Source organism: Paroedura picta, chromosome 3 (assembly GCF_049243985.1).
Source record: "Paroedura picta isolate Pp20150507F chromosome 3, Ppicta_v3.0, whole genome shotgun sequence".
In the NCBI taxonomy this organism is placed as follows: Eukaryota; Metazoa; Chordata; class Lepidosauria; order Squamata; family Gekkonidae; genus Paroedura; species Paroedura picta.
Window position 1 is genome coordinate 130,647,607 of NC_135371.1, and position 22,967 is coordinate 130,670,573.

At 42.2% G+C, this 22,967-nt stretch overlaps 1 protein-coding gene across 7 annotated transcripts in view; it reads right to left on the reverse strand.

The window, feature by feature from the left end:
• LLGL2 (LLGL scribble cell polarity complex component 2) overlaps positions 1–22,967 on the reverse strand; it is an 82,053-nt gene that overhangs the window by 36,485 nt on the left and 22,601 nt on the right. For all 7 annotated transcript variants that reach the window (XM_077327822.1, XM_077327820.1, XM_077327814.1 and 4 more), the window contains exons 3-6: positions 9,468–9,565; positions 8,529–8,610; positions 4,454–4,572; positions 1,305–1,463 (exon numbers count right to left, since the gene is read on the reverse strand). In XM_077327822.1, the coding sequence (XP_077183937.1) occupies positions 1,305–1,463; positions 4,454–4,572; positions 8,529–8,610; positions 9,468–9,565 (458 nt within the window). The remainder of the gene's footprint in view (positions 1–1,304; positions 1,464–4,453; positions 4,573–8,528; positions 8,611–9,467; positions 9,566–22,967) is intronic.

The following is a 22,967-nucleotide window of genomic DNA, read 5'->3' on the forward strand; positions in this document are numbered from 1 at the left end:
ACAATAATCCTCCAGGCCTTCCTGTCCTCTACCATTCCCCGGAGTCCATTTAAGCTCTCACCGACTGCTTAAGTCACTCCATCCAGCCACCTCATTCGCTGTCAAAATGAATCAATTCCCATGCATTCAGGAAACCCTTCCAGGGCCACCAAGAAACCCCAAGGTTTCACAAAACTGGCATAAGGTATAGCAGTATGTAAATCTCACATATTGGATATGTTCACAATTTTTGGTACATTTTGTTAAATTTTCTGTTTTCCCCCCCCCCTCTTTATGTCAAAATTTCTGGAAGTTCTATATCTCTGTAGCTACTTGATGTCCCAAGCAGTATTGGATATCAGTTAAAGACATTCAAATAACATCCATATTTATTACTACATTTTTAGTTTTCCAATTTTTTGTTATGTATATACTAACTGTGATAATTAGGATTTTAACTAATTCATCAGCAGCAATACCCCAGTTTTGCAAACATCCCAGTCTAAAATACCTTGCTTTTAAAGGTTAACTCATAAGAAATTATTTCTTTGTCACTGTTTTTTGTACAGATATACTTCAATCTCAACAGTATCTGATAGCATCTTCTAATTAATAAAAACCTGCATACAGACATTGATATTCCTAGAAATATTTTCTCACACCCATTCCTGCTCAAATTATGAGACACAGCCCCCTATCCCCTATCCCCATATCTTTAAAAAAATCTCCTTTGATCTGTTGAGCAATACTTAATATATCTGAGCAATTTCTCCTTTAAAAATTACAGCACTGAATATTCAGATTCCCAATCCATAAACCTTGGGACAATAATGCTTGCATCATAGCATTTCGAGGACCAGCTTGTATATTCAAGCCCACCCATTCCAAGTAGTTTAATCTGTATCCAGCTACACACCTAAATTCTTTCAACATCTGAAGCAAAGCTTTACATTAATTAAATGGATCTAACACCGTCAGCACAATGTCATTGCAATTCTCGTGTGCTGTATTTCAGACAGAGTTGGCTGCATAGCAGAAACTGACTGAGTCCAAAAAACAAGAAAATATGTCAATCAAAGGATACGGAGGGATGATTTATAAATTCCTGAACAAACCATGACAAGCATGCAGATTCACATAAAACAGCCCTAACAGCCAGACAGTTATTGTACTAAAGGTATGCACAGGATTTGTTTCCATATCTAAATTTGATTCTCAAAAAAAAAAAATTAGTACAACACCCCAGATTCCTTGCTTATTTAAAATAACTACAGATGTATGGGACCACCAAGACAGATGTATGGGACCACCAAATCTATGCTTACTGTTGCAGCACCACCTCTGGACTAATAGTCCGATCTTCTAGTATTTTGAAGGACGGGAGTTCCACCACAAAGACGTTACCACTCTCAGTGCCAAGGTACAGGAATTCTTGTGAGGAATGTGCAAGGATTGCTGTCACCTGGGTTGCGCTTGGAGGAGAACTGCAGGTGAAATGCAGGGAAAACCACAAAGCACATTGTAATTGCCAATTGAGCAAGACCCCTGTCAACATTCATATACCATTGTGTCAAAATAGACACTTATAGCAGAGCTGAGATATGTTTTCCAAGGCTTTTGAAATCATTACCAAACACCAAAAACCAAAATAAAATTCTCAGCGGAGAAAAAGCGATACAAAAAAGCCAGTCAGTGTGGTAACAGAAACTTTATATTAACTCACCCTGCAAATCAGCAGAAATTGTTGAAATAACTGGCAGCATAATTTTCTCAACATGACAGAAATATAAGTCTTGCACATTCTGCCTAAGCTGTCAGGTAACGCAATGGGAGTAGTCAAAAACCTACATAACCCCAATGGTTACATTGTTTGTCCAGGACTGGGCCCACAAATTGTCATTTTATTAAAACTGCTTTCAAGAACTCCAACTGCCATTCATTTTCCAAATGCCCTGCAAATAAAAAATATTACTACACTGCCCTAGCTATACAAAATACACAAAAATAGTCCTGAAACCTTACTATGAAAGTATTTTCATAATTTATTAAAAGCTTCATGATTTGGTAAGGATTAAATAGTCCTTGAAAGGAAGGGAAAATCCCCCTCTTGTGCCTTCCTCCTGTTTCTTTCACCTCCCACAACTTTTCATCCCCTAACCCTCCCTATTCCCACCCCTCATCCACTGCCTATTTCTTACTCCGCTATTATGGCTGCCACCACCCACCTTGCTTCTTTTTCTACAACCAGTTTATGGAGTTTTGGCTACACAAATTTCCAAATAGCAATGTAAGCATTGCAAGATCATCTTACCCCAGTAATGGTTTGTGGAATTTTTAAATTTCCACTCTAATTTTTTTGGATTTTTCTGCGAACTTGAGGATCTACCCTTAGTTTGTAGAAAAGCCTTTCTTATCCACACATGTCCCTAATCTGGCCTCTTGGATTATTGTTCAGAATACGATGGGACATGGACAGTTTTGAAACAGCAAGTCAGGGAAGAAAGGAAGAGAGATGGTTAGCAACAGGCTTAAATGTTAAGGGTCTTTACCAGATCTCAAATTGACACAGAACTGGTACGAACACAGGGGAAATGGTTACTATATGCTCACTCAGAGACAGCTGAGAGTAGACATAGCTGATGGTAATTACATTATTTTTAACCATTATGCAATTTAGACTTCATCCTGTAGCAAAATAATGGTTCCATATTTTTCTGCTCTGTTTAAAACTTTGGTTCCAGCCTGCCCGTGCAAGCATGTATTATCCAATTACCCACACCTGTGTCCTTGAAGACGAGCTCCAGGAGTACTAACAGATAAGGTAAATAAGTTGCAAATGTTTCCAATTAACTGTTATGAGAATTAGACTTCTTGATAGATGAAGTCAGCATTCCATCTCCTGGCCTAACACTAGCTCTTCTCATGTCTTCTGCCCTGACATCAGTAAATCTATTAGTTTATTAATAAATTGGCAAATAGACCTGATTGGCATTTATGTGTAGAATCCTACATGGGAATAAACCTTAATTTGTCACTCTATTTTGTCAGGCCTTGTCAGACATTGCCAGACTCTTGTCACACCTATCCATACCCACAACCTGTATGCTGTATGTGGTTTTACCTTTGGACTATGAAACTCTGCTTATGAACTTTGCCATTTCTTCCTCTTCAGTAAGGAGAACATGTTAGAGATGTTTTACAATGTTATTTTCTATGCTGCTTAGTATATCAATTTACCTATGTGCACCTTAATAAAAACAAATTAATTTTTTTAAATCTTTGGTCTGTTTCTTGAACAAGCTGTGCCCTGCTCTGAGTTTCTCTACCGTTCTATTTTGTGGTCTCTTGGCTCTGAACAGTCAAGATGTCTTTGTAAGCCCCTGATAGGCCCCCAAGATTAACTCTGGAACTTGAAGTCTAGGGCAGTGGCCCCCAACCTTTTTATCACTGGGGGCCACTCAACGCCGGGGGTTACTCACCGGGGACCACTCAACGCCTTGTACTGAGGCCCGGTGGGGGGGGTAGTTTACTCCTCTACTCTCAACCACTGCCCTAACGCTCTGATCGCTATGGTAATGTTTAAACATCCCTTCAAAATAAGATACAGACACGCCACAACAATGAACATAAGGAACATTTTATTTTCATGGAAATTTTAACTCATGACAATGACAAATCAATGGGAACCCTGAGCTTGTTTCTCTGCAACAAGATAGTCCCATCTGGGAGTGATGGGAGACAATGACACCCAAAGTGTGTTGTAAAGGGCCGGGGGGGGGGGGGGGGAGGATGAAGTAAAGGGCCGGGGGGGGGGGGAGAAGGTGTCCTTCGGGGCCCACCTCCAATTAGTCGAAGGACCATATGTGGCCCGCGACCCACAGGTTGGGGATCGCTAGTCTGGGGAACCATTCAGAGGTGGTGGCAATCCAACCTAGGAGGAAGGTTGGAGTATCTAACTTCCTTGGTTTTTGTAATCTTGGTTTGAGAACTTGGACACGGCTAAGCAGAGCATGACCACACATCCTGCCAAGATGAAATCCATGACAAGTGCTCCTGAATCCCAAGTTCCTTACTTTAAATATTAATACTTAAGGTCCATGACTTTAAAAAGCATTAGGGTGGGTGGTTCATGCTTAAGAGAGAGTTCTGGCAGGTTACAGAAAAAAGCCTATTTTACTGAAGTCCTGCTGACTACCCTAGATAAGGGATCTAAGCAGAAGGTAATCCTAAAATGGTACAATAAAATCAGAGTCCAGTAGCACCTTTAAGACCAACAAAGATTTATTCAAAGCATGAGCTTTCGAGTGCAAGCACTTTGAATTTATCCTAAAATGGTGTTAGTATGTGGTACAGTATTCCATGGAACTCCCTCAGGCAGGTCACTCTCGCATTAGATACATAAACAGAGTTGAACAAAGCCCTCTCAGTCCATCCCACAGCCTAGGTTAGGCAGTGGAGGAAGTATCTCCATTACCCAGGTGGTCCACGGAGTGTGAAGTGCCTTTTCTCTTGTAGTTCGCACGCACCGTTCCGCTGCTGTTTCAAGTTCCATAAGTGCAGGCTGTTGTCATCCAGCAGTGTCACCAGCTGGCACTGAAAGTTTTCAAAACAGTATACAGCCCTTAGATAGCACAACCCATATCAAGCAAAACTACACGAGCCATACAATTTGTGAGGCCAGCAGTACTGGACCAACTGAAAACTTCTGTTAACTAGGAATATGGGATAAAATGATGCACATGGTCTATAAACACTCTTTCCAGTAGGTATTTCTCAGGTATTTCTCAGAAGAAAGCAGACACAACCAAGATGTAATAAGCTTCTATACAGAAGAAACTCAGGGTTAGAATCAAGGGTCAGCGTGATCTGGCACCTGCCAAAGCTCACAGCCCAGCAGATAACCCACTGATGATCAGCCCATCTGTTCCCACCAGGAACAAGAGATAACACAAGTGCAGTATAGCAATTAGGGTGCTGGAGAAGGATCTGAGAAACCTGGGTTCAAATCTCCATTTTGCCATGGAAGCTTACTGAGTGATGTTGAGATAGACACACATTTTCTGCATATCCTACCTCACAGGGCCGTTGTGAGGATAACATGGAGAAGAGGAAGAAGAAGAGCTGTTTTTGCTACCACTTTTTACTACCTGAAGAAGTTTCAAAGTGGCTTACAATCGCCTTTTCCTCCTCTACCGACAACAGCTACTCTTTGAGGTAGGTGGGGCTGATAGAGCTCTGAGAGAACTGTGACTAGCCCAAGGTCACCCAGCTGGCTGCATGTGGAGGAGTGAGGAATCAAACCTGGTTCTCCAGAGTAGAGACAACTGCTCTTAACCACTACACCAAGCTGGCTCTCAAGGAGAAAAATGTAAGCTGATTTGGATCCCCAATGGGGAGAAAGATGGGATATAAATGAACACCCAGTCTCTGAGGCCGTGTGATGGTACAGGAAACTCTGGACAACCTTCCATTTTCTACTGGGGGAGATGCCTGAAGGCAGTGAATTGCAACTCCTGCACCAAAGTTCTACTCTCTTGCCTCCCGTCCTACCTTTGCAAGTGCCACTGTGATAAGGAAGCAGGCAATGGCATGCAATAAAGGCACCTTCAGGAGAAATTTACAATAGGCAGCAGTCACTAGACAGCTTCTTGCCCAGAGGCTCTCACGACCTGGCACCAGCTGATATCAAAATTTAATCTCCAAAATGAAGAGGGGTTGTTTCCACTTTTCAGCCAAAGGAGTCTCAAAGCATCTTACAATCGCCTTCCCATCCTCTCCCTGACATCCTGTGAGGTAAGTGGGGTTCAGAGAACTCTGACAGAACTGCTCTGTGAGAACAGTTCCAACAGGACTGCAACTAACCCAAGAGGAGCCATTTAGCTGAATGTGGAGGAGCGGGGAATCAAACCTGGCTCTCCAGATTAGAGGCCACTGCCCTTAACCACTATACCACATTGTGACTCGGAAGTATCTGAAGTTTGACATCAAAATCAGGCTACTTATGGGGTCTTCAGTGTCTCACTACTGATAAATACCAATGTTGTTGGCATCAGTTAACCAAATTCAGCACTAGATACATTATTGAAGACTGGACAGATCGTTGCATCTTTTCTTTAACCAACTGTTAAAATCAGCAAATTTTGTTCAGAATTTTAAACTCTTGCCATTTGACTAATACATTTGCACCCTGTTTTCAATGTCAATGCTGTATTTTGCTGTTGTTTTCTCACCTTGTATTTATATATATGTGTGTGTGTGTATATATATATATCTGACTTCATTGTAAAGCAGCAGTGCCCTGGAATATCTGACACAAGCCCAGCCCTAACCAACTCTTAGTGATGAAATCAAGAATGCAGTCTGTAGAAACCACACCTGGTAGAACAGACCATGTTTCTCATGAGTATTTCAAAAGTTTTTCATACCTTGAAGCCATTGTGGTCTCTTCTTCTAATAGGATCTAATTTAATAGGATCTCCATAACCGTTATCTACATAACCGTAGGAGGATCAGTCTAGAATTTGCCAGTGAAGATAGAAAGTGCAAAAACATGCTCACAGAATTATCTCCATTTTTAATATGAGGGTGGGGGGAATTCTTCCTTTCTAATCTTTTGCATATCCAAGGTTATTTTTAGGGTTAATAGGTCATTTTCTGGGAATCTAATTCCCAGGTACCATGTTACAAATGCAGTCTTCAAAAGGGAGACAAAAGGAAGACATAAGCCCTGCTATATCCACCATGTGAAGGTCTTCTTCAAGGTTAAACTGGAGTGGGTGACTTACATATCCTATGCCCCCTATGTGGAGATCCATCTCTGTACAAGAAAAGCATACACAAAAGCATACACAAAGTATATCACAAGTTACTGCAAGTACTGTTACTGCAAGTACACAGACATGTTCAGTGCCTTCTAACCAGTGGCCAGGGGTGAAGATGGTCCTAATGAGGAAAGAAGGCGCTGATCAATGTGACCCACCTCAATGCCACAACCAAGCAGCGGGAATGGTAGATGGCCCAATGGGTGATGCGGCAGTGATCCCAGCGGGATGACATCACAGGCAGCCAAACTTCTCCCAAAAGCTCCAGGCCCGATTAGAAAGTAGCCCTGAGAAGCTACCATACTTCATCGTGCAAGTGGCAACTTTCATGGGGGATTGTAGCAAGGCATTTGAGAACAACACCAGCCAGGTTCAATACGTTGGGGCCCACCTGGAACGCTAGTGGACTTGTATGATATGGGAGCACCGGGATTCTATGACTTTGACATGTTCACGAACGCCCTCGGTGAGTGGCTTGAGGACCTCCTCCAGGTCGATCAGGCACGCACCCAGCTGAGGTGTCTTAAACAAGGGTTCTAGTTGGTATGCCACAGAGTCCTGCCAACTGGCAAGAAAGATATGACTGGTCTGTGATTGCTAAAGTACAATTCTTCCAGGAGAGCCTGAACTGTGAGTTCCTGGACTGAGCCCTGCTCACACACAGTTGACAACTAGCTCCTCCGAATGGCCAAAAGCAAGGCACAGAGGCCAATGCCTTCCCCTGATGTTGCCTCCCTGGCTTTGGGATTCAGAGGCTTGATGCCTCTGAATGGGGTTATTTCCCCAAGTCACCATGGCTAGCAGTCTTCTCCATTAATCTATCTCAACCCCTTTTAAAACTGTTTATTCCTATGATCATCCCTACATGCTCAGGCAGCAAACTCCTCATGTTAATCACTCTGAGAAGTATTTTCTTTTGTCTGTCCTGAACCCACTGCCCATCAGCTTCATTAGAAGCCTTTTGAGTTCTGGTATTTTGGAAGAGAGAGAAAAATGTATTTTGTCAACTCTACCCATGCACAATTTTACAAACTTCTATCATGTTCCCCCTTAGTCTTCTCTTTTCTAAGCTGAAAAGTCCCAGAATCTTCAGCCTTTCCTCCAATTGAGGCTACTCCAATTGAGCTGTATTGTCTTTTGTGACAGATACAGGAGATACATTGGCCTCAGTGTCACTGGGAACATGAGGACCTCAGATTATAAAATGCATTTGGTTAGAAATCTGGTAATTTATGCATCTGAGGAGCAAGCCATTAATTTGTAATCTTCTCTGATAGTAGACATAGGTGAGTGTGCGCTCTAAGTACGTGGCTGCAGAATTTAAGAGATCCTTTTGTGTAGCTCCAGCAGTACAACTTTTTTCTTCTGCTAGGAAACATTGTGGATTCTTAGAAGTACTGACCTCTTAGCCACATCGGCACTGAACAAACAGGCATGAAGAGCATTTGACATCCCCAGTATAATCCCTTGAGTATCCAAGGGAAGACAGCCCTGTTTTATGATTACATTGAAAGGTTTTGTTACCACGAGGAAAGAAACCAAATCCTCCAAATCAATAATCTAAAGTTCATCCAGACATTTTGAAGCGTTTCAAAGCAACAGGTCATAAAGTCTGTGCTTGATATACTTGTGGCAAGTCTCTTGTCACTAATATCATACAGACTCTAGAAGTCTGAAAGCATGCATTTCCGTAAAACACAACTATAGTTTGATCTGATTTTTACTCACCTGTTCAGGAATGAAATGTATTTGCATTACCGTGTTGGTTTCTTCATGCAAGCCCATAAATTCCACTCCAGGAGTTCCATAGCTGAAAGCCTGGTTAAAGTCAATAGTGCTTAAGCTTCCTTCAATTTTTGGCGTGTAACAATTTTGACCTGGAGTAACTGCAGTTTTTCTCCTTATTGAAGTTGAATTAGGCTGATGTCAAGCTTACATTTACCTCATGTGAAATGTTTAGATGCTGTGCTCTCAGTCAGAAGTCTCCTGAGGGCGCTTCCTACACAAGTGGTGACATTCTAACCACAGTTAAGTGACTAGCAATAAAGTGTTAACACAATAAAGTGCAAACAGCAGCCACGGATACTGCCCCCTGCTAAAAAAAGCCCTTAAGGCTATTTAAACACACACTGTGTTGGACCCACAGGAGTGTTTCTATGGAGAGAACTATTTCCTACCTCCCACTGTAGTGGTAAATGGTCCCTGAAATGTTGCCCCAGGTGGAGGGGGGGGGTGCACAGTGAAAAGTTATGCTCTGCAAGTAGAAACTCTTTCATCCAGAGAAACATACAAGTCTCAGGATGGGAATGACAATAAAAGCTATTTATTTAAAGCATTTTCTAGTAGACCAGAGCAATCAGAAAATCATTTTTGTCACTAATTATAGTTCGGAGCATTTCAGACTTCTCTGGAACTTCTATTAAATTTTTGATTCACCAGATTTCCTTAAACTCAAATCTTGCCTCCACCAGGAACTCACTAGGCAGGATTAAGTTACTATTTCTGATCTCTGCTCCCCTTCCCCATTCTAGCCACCCCGCAATTATAACATACGGGATTATGTCGCTGGAATTGATGAGAATGTGTAAAAGCTCAACATCACCACATCTCAGCACACCCACTTGCTGAATACCACTATGCAGCTCATGAGGCAAGCAAAAAGGATACAGTTTGATGGCTCCTGATCGGGTTCCAATAGCCATAAGGTGAAAGAAAGAGCTGTAGCCAAGGGCACTAGGCTGGTGGGGAAAGCCATGTTCAACAGTCTGGAGGAAACAAAGAATATATAAAGTATTATTGTACTAACAGTAGCCAGGAGAAAGTGGTATTTTTTTCTCCATTTCAGAACCCACCTGAATTCTGGTGTCAGACCAAATCAACAGGAAGTATTTCTTACCAGAACTTTTCCACATAAAAAAATGTGAGCCAGAGAGATCCGCAGCAAGAATTTTTACCTTTTTCCTCATACCTTTAAACAATTTTCAAACAAAATGACATGACTGAACTACTTTAGGAAAAAAGGAGTTTAACTCTTGTCCTTGAGACCAACATTCAACATCAAATAATCAATTTGGAAATTCCAAATGGTCCAGAATGTCATGTTCAACTATTAGCAAGAGCTATATAGAGAATGCATATTGCTCCCATTCTGCAAACCCTCCTTTGGCTGTCCATCTGTTAGCAGGCTCAGTTTAAGATATTAGCTGTCACATACAAAGCACTTGGCCCCTCTTATTGCAGCTCTCTCCCTAACTATGCTCAGCAATGAAAACTTCATTAATGTCAGGAGGGGCTTCTGCAAGTGCCAACCTGCAAATGGGCAACATCAATAACCGTCCATACATGTGCTTCCTTCGTTGCAGCTTCTGCCTTGAGGAATGGTCAGCCCAAGAAGGGGCTGCGAGGGTCCCACTCTCCTGGTCTTCTGCAAAACTGAACCATTCAAGAGGGTATTTCTGTGCAGGTAATACTGTAGCACTTTACAAACTGGTTCACAAACTTACGTAGATAAATTATTAGAACTGTGGACTCTACTGCTGTGTATAGCTTATCACAGTAGGATCCTATTATCTAACATCTGTATCTCTTAATATGTCATGTTCTGCATACTATCTATGTGGATCAGAAAGTTTCAGTTTGTTTTAGAGTCAAATCCTATAAGGAACCAATTGTCATTGATCATAGAATCATAGAGTTGGAAGGGGCCATACAGGCCATCTAGTCCAACCCCCTGCTCAACGCAGGATCAGCCCAAAGCATCCTAAAGCATCCAAGGTAAGTGTGTATCTAACCTTTGCTTGAAGACTGCCAGTGATCTTTTAAAGTATGTTTTAAATATTTATTTCAACACTTAAATTTCCTGTGAGTTCAGACTTTTAAATCACCTTTTAAACCCTCCCTAGCCTAGCGCCCGCTGTATTTTGATTACAGTGGGCTTGATTACTAGTTGCTTATAAAAAGACTGGCCACAGCATCTGGCTTGGCATTTCCCTTATTTTCTTGAGCTACTTCGGAGAGGAATGCTACAGACATCTCGTACACAGCTGGACTGCCAGACTATCGAGCTCAGAATCCTCTTCCCTCATAAGAGCACTCATGTGTGAAATGCTTGTGTGAAATGTGTGAAAAGCCACCAGTAGTAAAAGACAAGGCCATTAAGCTTCATTTTGAAATGTATCAAGACAATTTCTCCCAAGTGGCCTTTACAATTAAGCCATCAAGGTAATATCAATGCACACTTTCTGAAGCTGCTGTCTCCTATTCATTTTTTTCCAAAAGGCAGATCAACAATACAAGATGACCTCTAACTGGAACAGTCAAGGTGATATCTGAAATCATGCACCAGCAAAGCTTGTGCTTCACCTGTGAACTATGACCATTCCTCACACTGTATGTAAGTAGAAAATAGAAAGCAAAAGGAACATGCAGTATTTCTTCCCATCCTTACAAAGGATTCCAAAAGCTACAAGACAACCCATGTTAGGAATGCCTCTTTTTAAGAAAAAGATTATTCCTAACAGATGGTAACTATGTGAGTGCTGGAATAAGGTTAGGACAACCTTAATAAAAGCACATATCAAATGAATGGAAAGAGAAACTAACCCAAGCAGCTTGCAATCTGCAGCATCACAGAACTGATGTTCAACAGACTATACTCTAGGGCAGTGGTCCCCAACCCCTGGTCCGGGCCATGGATCAGTCGGTACCGGGCCGCGGCTCCTCCTCATCCTCCTCCCTGGCTGCTGCCTCGGGGGCTGCCCTGCCACTCTGCCGCCGGCTCACCTTTAGTACTCTCCAGCAGCCACCATGGCTGGAGCTCACCTTGGTGTGGCACTACACAGCTGCTGCTGGCAGCTCCCCCCAGTGGGCGGCGGTAAGTCAGGGGCACTGGTGGGAAAGCAAGTGGAATAGGGGCTGAGGCGGCAGCGGTGATGTCCCTCAGCAAAATTTTCAAGCATTGACTGGTCTCTGGTGATAAAAGGTTGGGGACCACTGCGCTAGGGTTCCCAAACTGTCTGATATGCCACCCCTGGGGGGAGTGAGAGATTTTGGGGCAGTAGGGGGCAGCAGTCTAACTCTTCCTAGTGGGAGATGTCCCAAGGTGGTTTGCCTTTGCCTGCCTCTGGGTAGTAGCGACCCTGCCATTTCTGCACTGGGAACTTCACTGCCCCGGCTCCCACACAGGAGCACCAATCCAGGTGGACAAGGTGCTCCAGGCCAAATGCTCCCCTGTGCAGAAGCAGGAAGAGGCGGGGCAACCTGCACCAGCTCAAACCGGTGTGAAGCCTCCAGTGTGGAAACCATCCAGGGCCAATTCCGCTTTTGAAGAAAAACAACAGCTTCAGAAGGTGGCCTGGGTGGCCTTTCTCTCCTCAGACTCTCCCCTTCCCAGGCTCCACTCCAGATCTCCAAGGCTTTCATAACCCAGAGTTAGAAACTCTTCCCCTGAAGTCTGCTTGTTCCTGACCATGGAATTTTCCATTGCTGCCCTTGCCCTCTCTTTTGCTCCCCCCCCCAAATAAAATCTCTGTCCCCAATGAGGACCCAAAGTGACTTTTACAAATGACTTTTTAAAAGAACTTATATATTTTTAAATATTTTAAAATCTAAAATATGCCTACTGGATCACAATAAGAAAAAGTATAAGCAATATAATGTGTTTTCAATTCACAATTGACCTACCACCAGGAAAGAGGTGCATGTTCATATTGGGAGGGGGGAGGCACTACGGATGTGACCTGGGAGCCAAGGCGGAAAAAGCCCAAAAACGTTTAGGAACCCCCACCATAGAGTGCAGTATTGCAAATGTAGCCACTATGATCCATGCAGCCTGATCCATGCCTGCATTCACTTCAGAGAAGACCTCCATTTTACATCACCAAGTGCCAAAACACCAGAGAGAAAAAGGAGTACAGAAGGAAGGAAAACAATGAAGCCTTGTAAAGGGCATACCCTGAAGGTGGATGACAGTAGCAGTCTGTTTTCAGGAGAAAAACAATGCTTAGCCTTTGAGTGCTGAAATCTGACACCTTGGGGGTTCAGCCTACATTCAGACGAGCTTCTAAATGGAGAAGCTGACTCAACCTCAGGGCTAAACTGGAAGGATTAGATTAGCAGCAGTTTCTTCTTGCCAAACGCTGGCATCATCATTCATAATTTTACAACTATGATGGCAAGCAGCTGCTCAATCAAATCCTTCCTTAGAAAAGGAACAAAGTTGGAGCAACAGTTTAATCAGATTTTTATAACTGCTTAGTCAACAAAGATGTCTGTGTTGACATCAATTAATGGGGCAGGCCCGAAAAGGCAAAAAGCAAGGAATCCCTTTTAGGTATGAACTGAAACGGAAGGATTCCAGTTAGGTATAACACAGCTGAACCATCTTGTCTGACAGCTAAACGTTGCCAGTCTGCTAACTTAACACTACCAAGTTGAGACATGCCAGCCATACAGAGCTTTTCTTGAGCTACGCTATGAAGGGTACTGTTTCATTTTGAAGTTTCACTTCACTCTGCTTCCTGGTCTAACAGAAGGTTTTTGCAAAAGGTAGTCCCGGGTGCTCAAATTCCCACAAGCCGCCTTCAATTAGGGCAGGCTTTCTCAACTTTTTTACTGTTAAGAAACCGCTGAAACATTCTTCAGGCTTCAAAAAAACCCCAGAAGTGAGGCCATCTGGCAGAATATGGTTGTGAAGCATAGCCCCTCCCCTTCCCAACCCTTCCAGGCCGATCATTGTCATAAAGGTAAAGGTAAAGGTATCCCCTCTACAAGCACCCGGTCATGTCTGACCCTTGGGGTGACACCCTCTAGCGTTTTCATGGGTGACTCAATACAGGGTGGTTTGCCATTCCCTTCCCCAGTCATTACTGTTTTACCCCCCAGCAAGCTGGGTACTCATTGTACCGACCTCGGAAGGATGGAAGGCTGAGTCAACTTTGAGGCGGCTGTTGGGATTGAACTCCCAGCCTCATGGTCAGGGCTTCAGACACCATGTAGGCTGCCTTACCACCATGCGCCACAAGAGGCTCTATCATTATCATATCACCCAATAAATGTTAATTATTTTTAATGTATTTTAAAATGTCTTAAACAAACGATAAAATAGGTAAATATAGATGGGGAGTTTGATTTTTTTTTAAGTTGATTAGGCAAAAAAAAAATTGAAAGGCACATTCTGCCCATCAACTCACAAATGCATGCCTCAGCCTGCCACATAACAGTGCAGGCTGAAGTACACACTTATAAGCTGTTTGTTATTTTGCCACATGGAGTGCAAACACACAGGAGGAGCACACAGGGAATTATTGAGAGAAAGCAGCGAGACCACTGGCATGAACACAGCCTTCAAGACAAACAGCATCTTAAAATGCAACAATCTCTGAGGTAGTTAGGAAAAATTCTTTGGACAAAAAGGTTACAAATTGAAACAAGAGAGACTGGAACAGTTTGCTTTGGTCAACTGGCAAAACAAACTCTGGACCAGGGGTAGTCAAATTGCAGCCCTCCAGATGTCCATGGACTACAATTCCCAGAAGCCCCTGCATTCGCTGGCAGGGGCTCCTGGGAATTGTAGTCCATGGACATCTGGAGGGCCGCAGTTTGACTACCCCTGTTCTGGACTATAGGAGCTGATCCATTTTAATTTATCTCAAACATTTATCAAATTGACAGATTTAGCTATGAGATAACAAACTCATAGTTTGTTATTGGCATACGAATGGCAATAGTGAATTGCAGACGTTGTATTTATGCTTCTTTTAAAGGAAGTAGTTTAAATGAAGAAACCTAGCAGCTTTTAAGTTTAGCAATTACAGTAGTAAAGGAGTAGACTTGTGGGATGCTTAAATGATTCAGTACAAAACGGGAGACTGCCTCAATGTGACTGCCACTGCAGCTGAGGGTGATTAAAACTACTTTTTCTACTTTTTTCAAGCAAAGACTTTCAAGGCACATAATTCTGCAAGGTTAATAATCCAAAACTAACACAAGGAAGTACAGATCCTTACAGGGGGAATAAGAAGGAAGATCCCTGAGCACTTTGGAGAATAAGTGGCTGGAAAATAAAATTGTGATGTATGGCTTGTCTACACATCCACCTCTGCATTCTGGATTCACTGTTTCTTCCTAATTGCACAAAAGAAGAGAGTGTATCTGGTAGGAAATAGAAAAGTTTTTTTTTTAAAAACATGGAAAGGGTAAAAGAGGATCACTCTGAAATAATTATATAATTTATACCCCACTTTTCTCCCCAACAGAGATCCAAAGCAGGTTCTATATTTTCTCCTCTCCTCGACAACAACAATATACAAGAAGCAAGATCCAACACAGCTAAAGACAGGAAATAGTATGACTATGCCAAACAGGAGGTTTAATGTTTGGACAATCTATTTACCAAGCTGGTTTGCCAGGTTGAGTTGCAGATCTCACTGTGTTGTGGATTAGCTCAACAGTTAAGAGCTACAATGAGAACATTCCAAGAGATATTTGCTCACCTATAGGAAACTCATAGTGGCCAGCTTATACCACTACTTCTCTATCAACAAGTTCCACTTCCTGTCCCACTCTGTAAACAAGCAAAAGGCCATAATATTACATCTGTAAAGCCAGAAGCATATTCACTATGTTCTCACTTCTCTCAACATAGCATTTAGTAACAAAAACCTGGTCAAACAGTTGTATCAACGATAAAACCTGCGCTCCATCAACCAATTTTAGGAGGCTCCCTAGTCCACAGGAAAAATAATGACTTTGTAAACTGGAGGGGGAAATGCTGCCCAAACTTTCCAGAATGCCGACAGCAGTTTGAATATATGTGTGTGTGTGTGAGAGAGAGAGAGAGAGAAATCAACCAGCTCAAGCACCTGTATATAAGGGGGAGCAAAGGGAAATCAAGAGGAAGTCATTTGCTACCTACTCCCAAATATTTACTGATTTTCTTATATTATTCTAATACCCCCACTTGTTAACAGAAGTGCAGAGAGAAGTATGTGAACCATTTCAAGTTAGAGGACAGCAGGAGGCTCTGGCTACCTGGAAAATCTGTATTGTTATGTAGAAAGAACTGAACACAGGATTCAGGGAAACACAGACCTGTTCTAATTATTCTAATTCTGTTTATCAGCAATAAATTCTACATGATTGAGACATCAATTCATTGAATTTATAAATTTACATAATTTGTTTTTAAAGTTTAGGGCATTGTCTGGACAGGGAGATCACTAGGAAGTCAATATCATGCTCTGTGATCCTGTGTCTAGGGGTCAAAGGCCAGATCCTTCAATTCCTCCCCTTCTTGTGAGATTAACATGCAAATTTAACTTATTTTTATTTCAACTTGTTAGCCAAGGCCGGTTTGTGGTGGCTTACAGCTTAACAGTGAATACATAAATGTATTACTACAATACTAAAATCAACCCCAGTTTAAAACAATCATATAATGCAAAGGAACAGTTGAAAAGTTACCCCCATATCTCTTTCCCTCTCTGGTAACAGGCTCTGGTTCACGGAACCACCTCCACATCAGACCCCATGTGTCAGGTGGGTGGAAAGATGTACGGTAAGTTAGCGATCCCCAACCTGTGGGCTGCGGACCACATGTGGTCCTTCGACTAATTGGAGGTGGGTCCCGAAGGACGCCTTCTCCCCCCCCCCCCCGATGTACCTGTCCCTACTCCCAAAGGTTTCAGTCAGTGGCCTGGCAGCCCATCTACCATCCACAGCTGCTGTTTCTGCCAGTGGAATTGATCTGATATCCGAAGATAAGGTGCAACTCCAAGAAACTTCTAGGTTCCACTTTGAGATTGATAACTCTTGTTCTGATTTGTTTTTAATCCACGTAGCTATATGGTATCCAAAAATAAATAAATAAACCAACAGAATAAGATGCTTTTACTAGTATCAGATTTTTAAACTGCTAAACTTGATTTAAAAATAAATTTGCTTCATCCTCAGATTCCAAGTATTAGTCCTCTACCTACTAAGCTTACATTTGGGCATTGATTTTCCATCTTATTAAAATAAACTGCTTTGAATCTGGGGCGAGATGTTTACAACAGAGTTACTGATAATATTACCAGTATAGTGATGTAATGTTTTCTATCTCAAGAAAAAAAATCTAAGATAAAGTAAGTCCTCTTGACCAGTGATAATATTCATTTAATTATATATTAATTATATATTAATATGTTTTCATTGTCAGTTTTACCATTGTATAAAAATAGAAATCTGTACTAATGGGGAACATTATTTTTTATTTTTTAATCTGTACATTTAAACCATTTTATAATGGTTTAAATCAAGTACTTTAAACTGGTGGTTTTGTCGATCTATATAGATGTCTTTCAGTGCATAATTATTAGAGGATATATGGCTATTATGACCAAAGTACCATTAAAATTATAGTTAGCTCTAGGGCCTTTTATCTGTTAATCAGCTATGCTGTATCAATTAGAGAACATTTTTGCCATACATGACTTTTGAAATCTCCTCTGTGGTTAACTTACTCCATTGATTTGAAAGGATCAGTATCAGTAGAGCCTCTTGTGGCGCAGAGTGGTAAGGCAGCCGTCTGAAAGCTTTGCCCATGAGGTTGGGAGTTCAATCCCAGCAGCCGGCTCAAGGTTGACTCAGCCTTCCATCCTTCCGAGGTCGGTAAAATGAGTACCCAGCTTGCTGGGGGGTAAACGGTAATGACTGGGGAAGGCACTGGCAAACCACCCCGTATTGAGTCTGCCATGAAAACGCTAGAGGGCGTCATCCCAAGGGTCAGACATGACTCGGTGCTTGCACAGGGAATACCTTTACCTTTTTAGGGCCTTTTATCTGTTAATCAGCTATGCTGTATCAATTAGAGAACATTTTTGCCATACATGACTTTTGAAATCTCCTCTGTGGTTAACTTACTCCATTGATTTGAAAGGATCAGTATCAGTATATAACTGCATATTATTTCCCAGCCAGAAGCACAAGAGCATATTTATTGCCAAACCTTGTATCAAGTTCAAAGGACTTCAGTGATGCCCCCAACAGCACTGAAGAAGCGAATGCCATAGTAACTCACACATAGATGCTTCTAATTCTGGGCCAAGTGCCTAATGAACAAGAATTTAATGTCAAACTTTGCCAACCTTTAGTTGGATCTTGGAATTACAAATGATCCCTAGATTAGAAATAGCTAACCTGAAGAAATTGCAGCCTTCCTCTCCCAAATTCCTCCCTCCCCAGGTGCCACCTCCAAATCCCCAGGGGACCTTCAAACGTTGGCAACCCTAAATATATATTATGTAAGATCTATAGTGGATTATCAACAATTATTCTTTAATCTCAATCATTACCTATTATGGCTCCCGTAATATTGGTCTCTGTGTGTAGCACCTCTGATAGGCATTAAGGCTGAGGACTGAATGTCTTGTGTTTTTTCTTGAGCGACCACAGAAAAAAGCTGCAGAACTATCCTAAGTTGAAATGTATAAAATGAATTTAGAGGTTTCTGCTTAAAATAGTTTATGCTTCCTTTTACATAGCCATTAATGAAGTCAGATTGGCTTCAGAACAGATGGGCACAACCAAAGCAGGAAACAGATTTAATATGAGAAACATGGCTGTGATTTTAAGGGGCCCAAATATCTTCTGGTGGGGTTCAGTGAAAGGCCCATGCTAAGTCCATTCAAGGATTCCTGATCTGGCCAGCTCTCTTCTATCCTCGACAGCTATCTCTGTCCAAAAGTAATAGATTCCCATGTTTCTGCATGGAGTAATAGCCACACAGGCCAGACAGCTACAGTGGGGGATAGGGAAGGGGGGAAAGCCACCCCCCTTCCATTTTCATCATCAGAGCTGTGCTCATGCAAGGAGAATCACTTCACCTACCCCACTGCAGCCTCCCAACCCATGTGGCTTATTTCACCATGTGGTTCCAAGAATAAACTTGCCCCACATCATAAATTGACTGCTAGAAGCTGAGGAAAGCTAAGAAGAGGAGAGACCATCAGCACTTTCCAATGCTGGATCTAAACCACTGCTGGTGTTAAGAAAAATTAAAGTAAAACTACTACCACAAAACCCTTTGTGGCCCAGATCCAGATAGCTGGCTTGGGAAATCTTCTAAGGGAAGAATGCATTAGTAAAAACCCAACACCTACAAATCCTATCAGGGTTATGATCTTAACTGATTTATCTAAATAACAGGGACATATTTGCACCCTGTATTATTTTTCAAACATACACCTTTTCCAAGTTGTGTTAAGAGTCCTCCAAGTCCAATTTGTGTCTTGCGAGCTCAAATAGTGTTTGTGGTAAGAATCACTGAGCTCTTTTCCATGTACAAAGTACTGAGTAACGCCATGAACAAAGTATTGGATAATTGAACATGTCCCTGAGGTTGCCATAGTGGTATCATCTAATTTTTGCATCCACAGGTTATGAAGTCCAGCCTAAACACTTAAGACTTAACATGATTTATTTATTTAATTTATATACCACCCTCCCACTAGAAATGTCAATTAATTCAACTAAACTCTGAAACACTTAGAAAGAACCTTTTCTAGTGAAGAGCCAACAATTTTGTTTAGGCAACAATAGAAGGGGGAAGTCTTCCCTTTTGAATCACACACAGTTAATTTAGAACAGTTGAGCTGTTATTCATTTCAGAAAGATATGGAACTGAGTAAATGATTAACCACCTAAATGACTTTGGTATGGCAAAGTATTTACTCTGATTTTTCAAAGAACTTCCAGGATGTCTCTTTACTAAATGCTACCTTTAAAAATGAAATCATTATATTCAGTTAACAAGGGATCTTTTTCCAGGGCAGAAACATCAATGTATCTAATTTTAAACCTGGTCCATCTGCAGGTACTTAAATGCAGGAACTGGGGTCATTCTTAGAAAAGATTGATCTTTCTACAAAACTGAGAAAAGCCCCAGATCTGCAGAGAAATCTGAAATCTTAACAAAAAAATAACAATGGAGGATTACCCCACCAAAAAAAAAAGATAGAAGCATCACCTATACCTTTACAAAACAGATACCCTCATGGACTGTTGCTAGGCAGCCACAACAGTATTGTCAGCCTTGAAGCCTTGATTTCTGTCAGTAAAAGGCAAGGGCCTTCTAAGGGCTGTCCTGGACTTTGAAGAATTCATCAGGGTGAGATCTGGCAACAAGCATAAGTTACTTGCCACCATGCCTGGCTGCTGGCTACTTTTCAACATAAGCAACACCATGAAAGTTACTTGCCACCATGTCTGGCTACTGGCTACTGTTCAACATAAGCAACACCATGAAAGTCATTCTGATGTAATTGTTGGAATTTCAGAGTAAGATGGAGGAGGCCAAAGTTTAAATCCCCACTGTGCTGAAAAAGGTCACTGGGTAGCTTTGGGCCAGTCACACATTCTCAGCCAAACCTAACTCAATTGTTCTGGGGATGGTGAGGAAAATGGGGTAAGATGGTTAGGAAAATGGGGTAAGAGCCACGTTTAGTTTCATACTTAGCTTTAGAGCTGTAACTTCAGGGAGATTCCTGCAAACTCTACCAGGCCATGGGCTTGCTCAGCTCTGTGAGAACAGCTCTAAGAGAATTGTGGCCAGCCCAAGGTCACCCAATTAGCTGCATGTGAAAGAGTAGAAAATCAAACCCATATTAGAGGCCATCCACTCTTTAACCATTATACCATGCTGGCTGTCAAAGAGGAAAGGAAAATGCTCTATACAAGTACTTGCAGGTTCCTCACCATGCAGCTGGGCCTAACCAAACCAGCCTGACCCAACTCAATCCAGTAGCTGGCCCTGTGCAACTGGGCCACACTTTCTGGGAAGAGGCTGTTTAGTGGAAGAAAAGATGAGGACAGGAGGTTAGCTGGTGGGTGGGGGAGGAGAGTAGGAAGCAAGAAAAGGTTAGAGCGGGCTTCCTTGATGGCCCTAGAAGGGTTTCCTGAAAGGGTGGGAATTAAAAAAAAATTTAAACAAAATTGTTGAACATTTATCAGGTGATATGGCCATACTAGTAGTAAAGTCCATGGCATTCTATAATGCAATGGGCACTAGCTCATGGTTTAATGCCTCACTTGGTGTCTTTGGAACCTTCAGTATGTTGTCAGAAGTATGAATCACTATATATAGATATAGTCATGTCAACCCACCCTATTCCCCTCCCAAAATCGCCAGTGATGGGTCTGGAGGGGGAGAGGAGGGGCCCTGGGTTGGCGTATACACAGCTATGCTTTCCAACCAGATTCTCACAATTGCGCCACTTCAAGGGTTTCTCAATGGTAAAAAAGTTGAGAAAAACTGGTAGAGGCTACTGGGGTTTTCAGAAGAGGGAAAGAGCAAACAGTGTGTGGGGGTATGAGATGCTCCCCCCCCCAAATCCTCACAGGTCTTCTGCTTTTAATTATTAGCATGCTTCGTTCTCCCCCCCACACACACACACCAGTATGCCTTAATTCAAGGTTGTTCCGCTTTAAGTAATTAGATTCACAAATCTAATTAACAATTTTATTGTATCTGATTTTGTGATGGCCTATGGCCTAGTGCAGTGGTCCCCAACCTTTTTATCACCGGGGACCACTCAACGCTTGACAATTTTACTGAGGCCCGGTGGGGGGGTAGTTTACTCCTCTACTCTCAACCACTGCCCTAACGCTCTCTGATCGCTATGGTAATGTTTAAATATCCCTTCAAAATAAGATACAGCCATGCCACAACAATGAACATAAGGAACATTTTATTTTCATGGAAATTTTAACTCATGACAATGACAAATCAATGGGAACCCTGAGCTTGTTTCTCTGCAGTGAGATAGTCCCATCTGGGAGTGATGGGAGACAATGACACCCGAAGTGTGTTGTAAAGGGCCGGGGGTGGGGGGAGAAGACGTCCTTCGTGGCCCACCTCCAATTAGTTGACGGACCACATGTGGTCCACGGCCCACAGGTTGGGGATCGCTAGCCTAGTGCAATAAAGTTTGACTTGACTAGTTCACAAGTACAAAACGTCATTTTGCACATTTTGGTCCATGCTTTACAAGGGTGAAAACCAGTCTTACCTCATATAGAACCTGCCACATGGAACAGCTGGCAATTTGGGCACAATATTGCTTGGAAACCATGATTACAATGAACTTAGCTGAAGGCTAAAATACATGTTATGTATGACAAGTCTGCTTATTTGTGCATGACCCAACTCTGACTCACATGTTCAAATGGGGACCGCCAAACACTGAAGGGGACAGAGAGGCTTCCCCTCCTATGCCATTTTTGCCAGTGGAAACAGCCATGGAAGGGTCTGTTCTCCCCTTTCTTGAGATTCACTTACCCTGGGACAGATGCATGGAGCCAGAGGAAAGAGCAGATAACCCCATAGGGCTGTTTTCATTGGCCAAAGTGGTGTATGAGGGCAGGACTGAGCCTCTCTTTTCTCCTCAGTATCTGGAGCCACAAACTAAGAGGTTTTTGAAGGTTAATCCCCTTATGAACATGTGACTGAGAGTCTGACTGGTCATCTGCAACCCAACTCATATCACACATAATGTGTATTTTGGCTCCAACACCCGCAGAAGAACTCTGCCTGAAAGTGCCTGAAGTTATTATTTCTAACAACTAAAAGTTTTAGAAAGCCAAGAAGCTTCCATCCCCTATAGCACTTTGTTCTTGCCCCCTGTACAAAGCTGCGTTTGTCAATACAGAACTTGATAGGAAAGTCTGACCCAGTTCCTGAGTTGTCCTCAAAGCTCTATGTTACAAACACATTATGTCTTAAAACAATTAGAATCAGAGAATAGATTTTAAAGTTCTGGCTGCAATAGTCACAACAAAATATCTTATCATGACTTACTCCTCTTGTCTCCCCCTCCCCTACAGTTTATTTTCACTTCCATGAGTCCCAATGAAAAGAAATTCAGAAAACTGTATTTTAAAAATAATTTAAAAGTAAAATTTTAGATTTGGATCTTGTAAACTCTTGAGTTGTGTGCTTTATCTATTACAGGCTTTCTCAACCAGAATTTCATGAAACCTTAGTGCTTTTTAACGGCCTGGAAGGGTTTCCTGAATGGGTAAGTAAAGGTAAAGATATCCCCTGTGCAAGCACTGAGTCATGTCTGACCCTTGGGGTGACGCCCTGTAGCGTTTTCATGGCAGACTCAATACAGGGTGGTTTGCCATTCC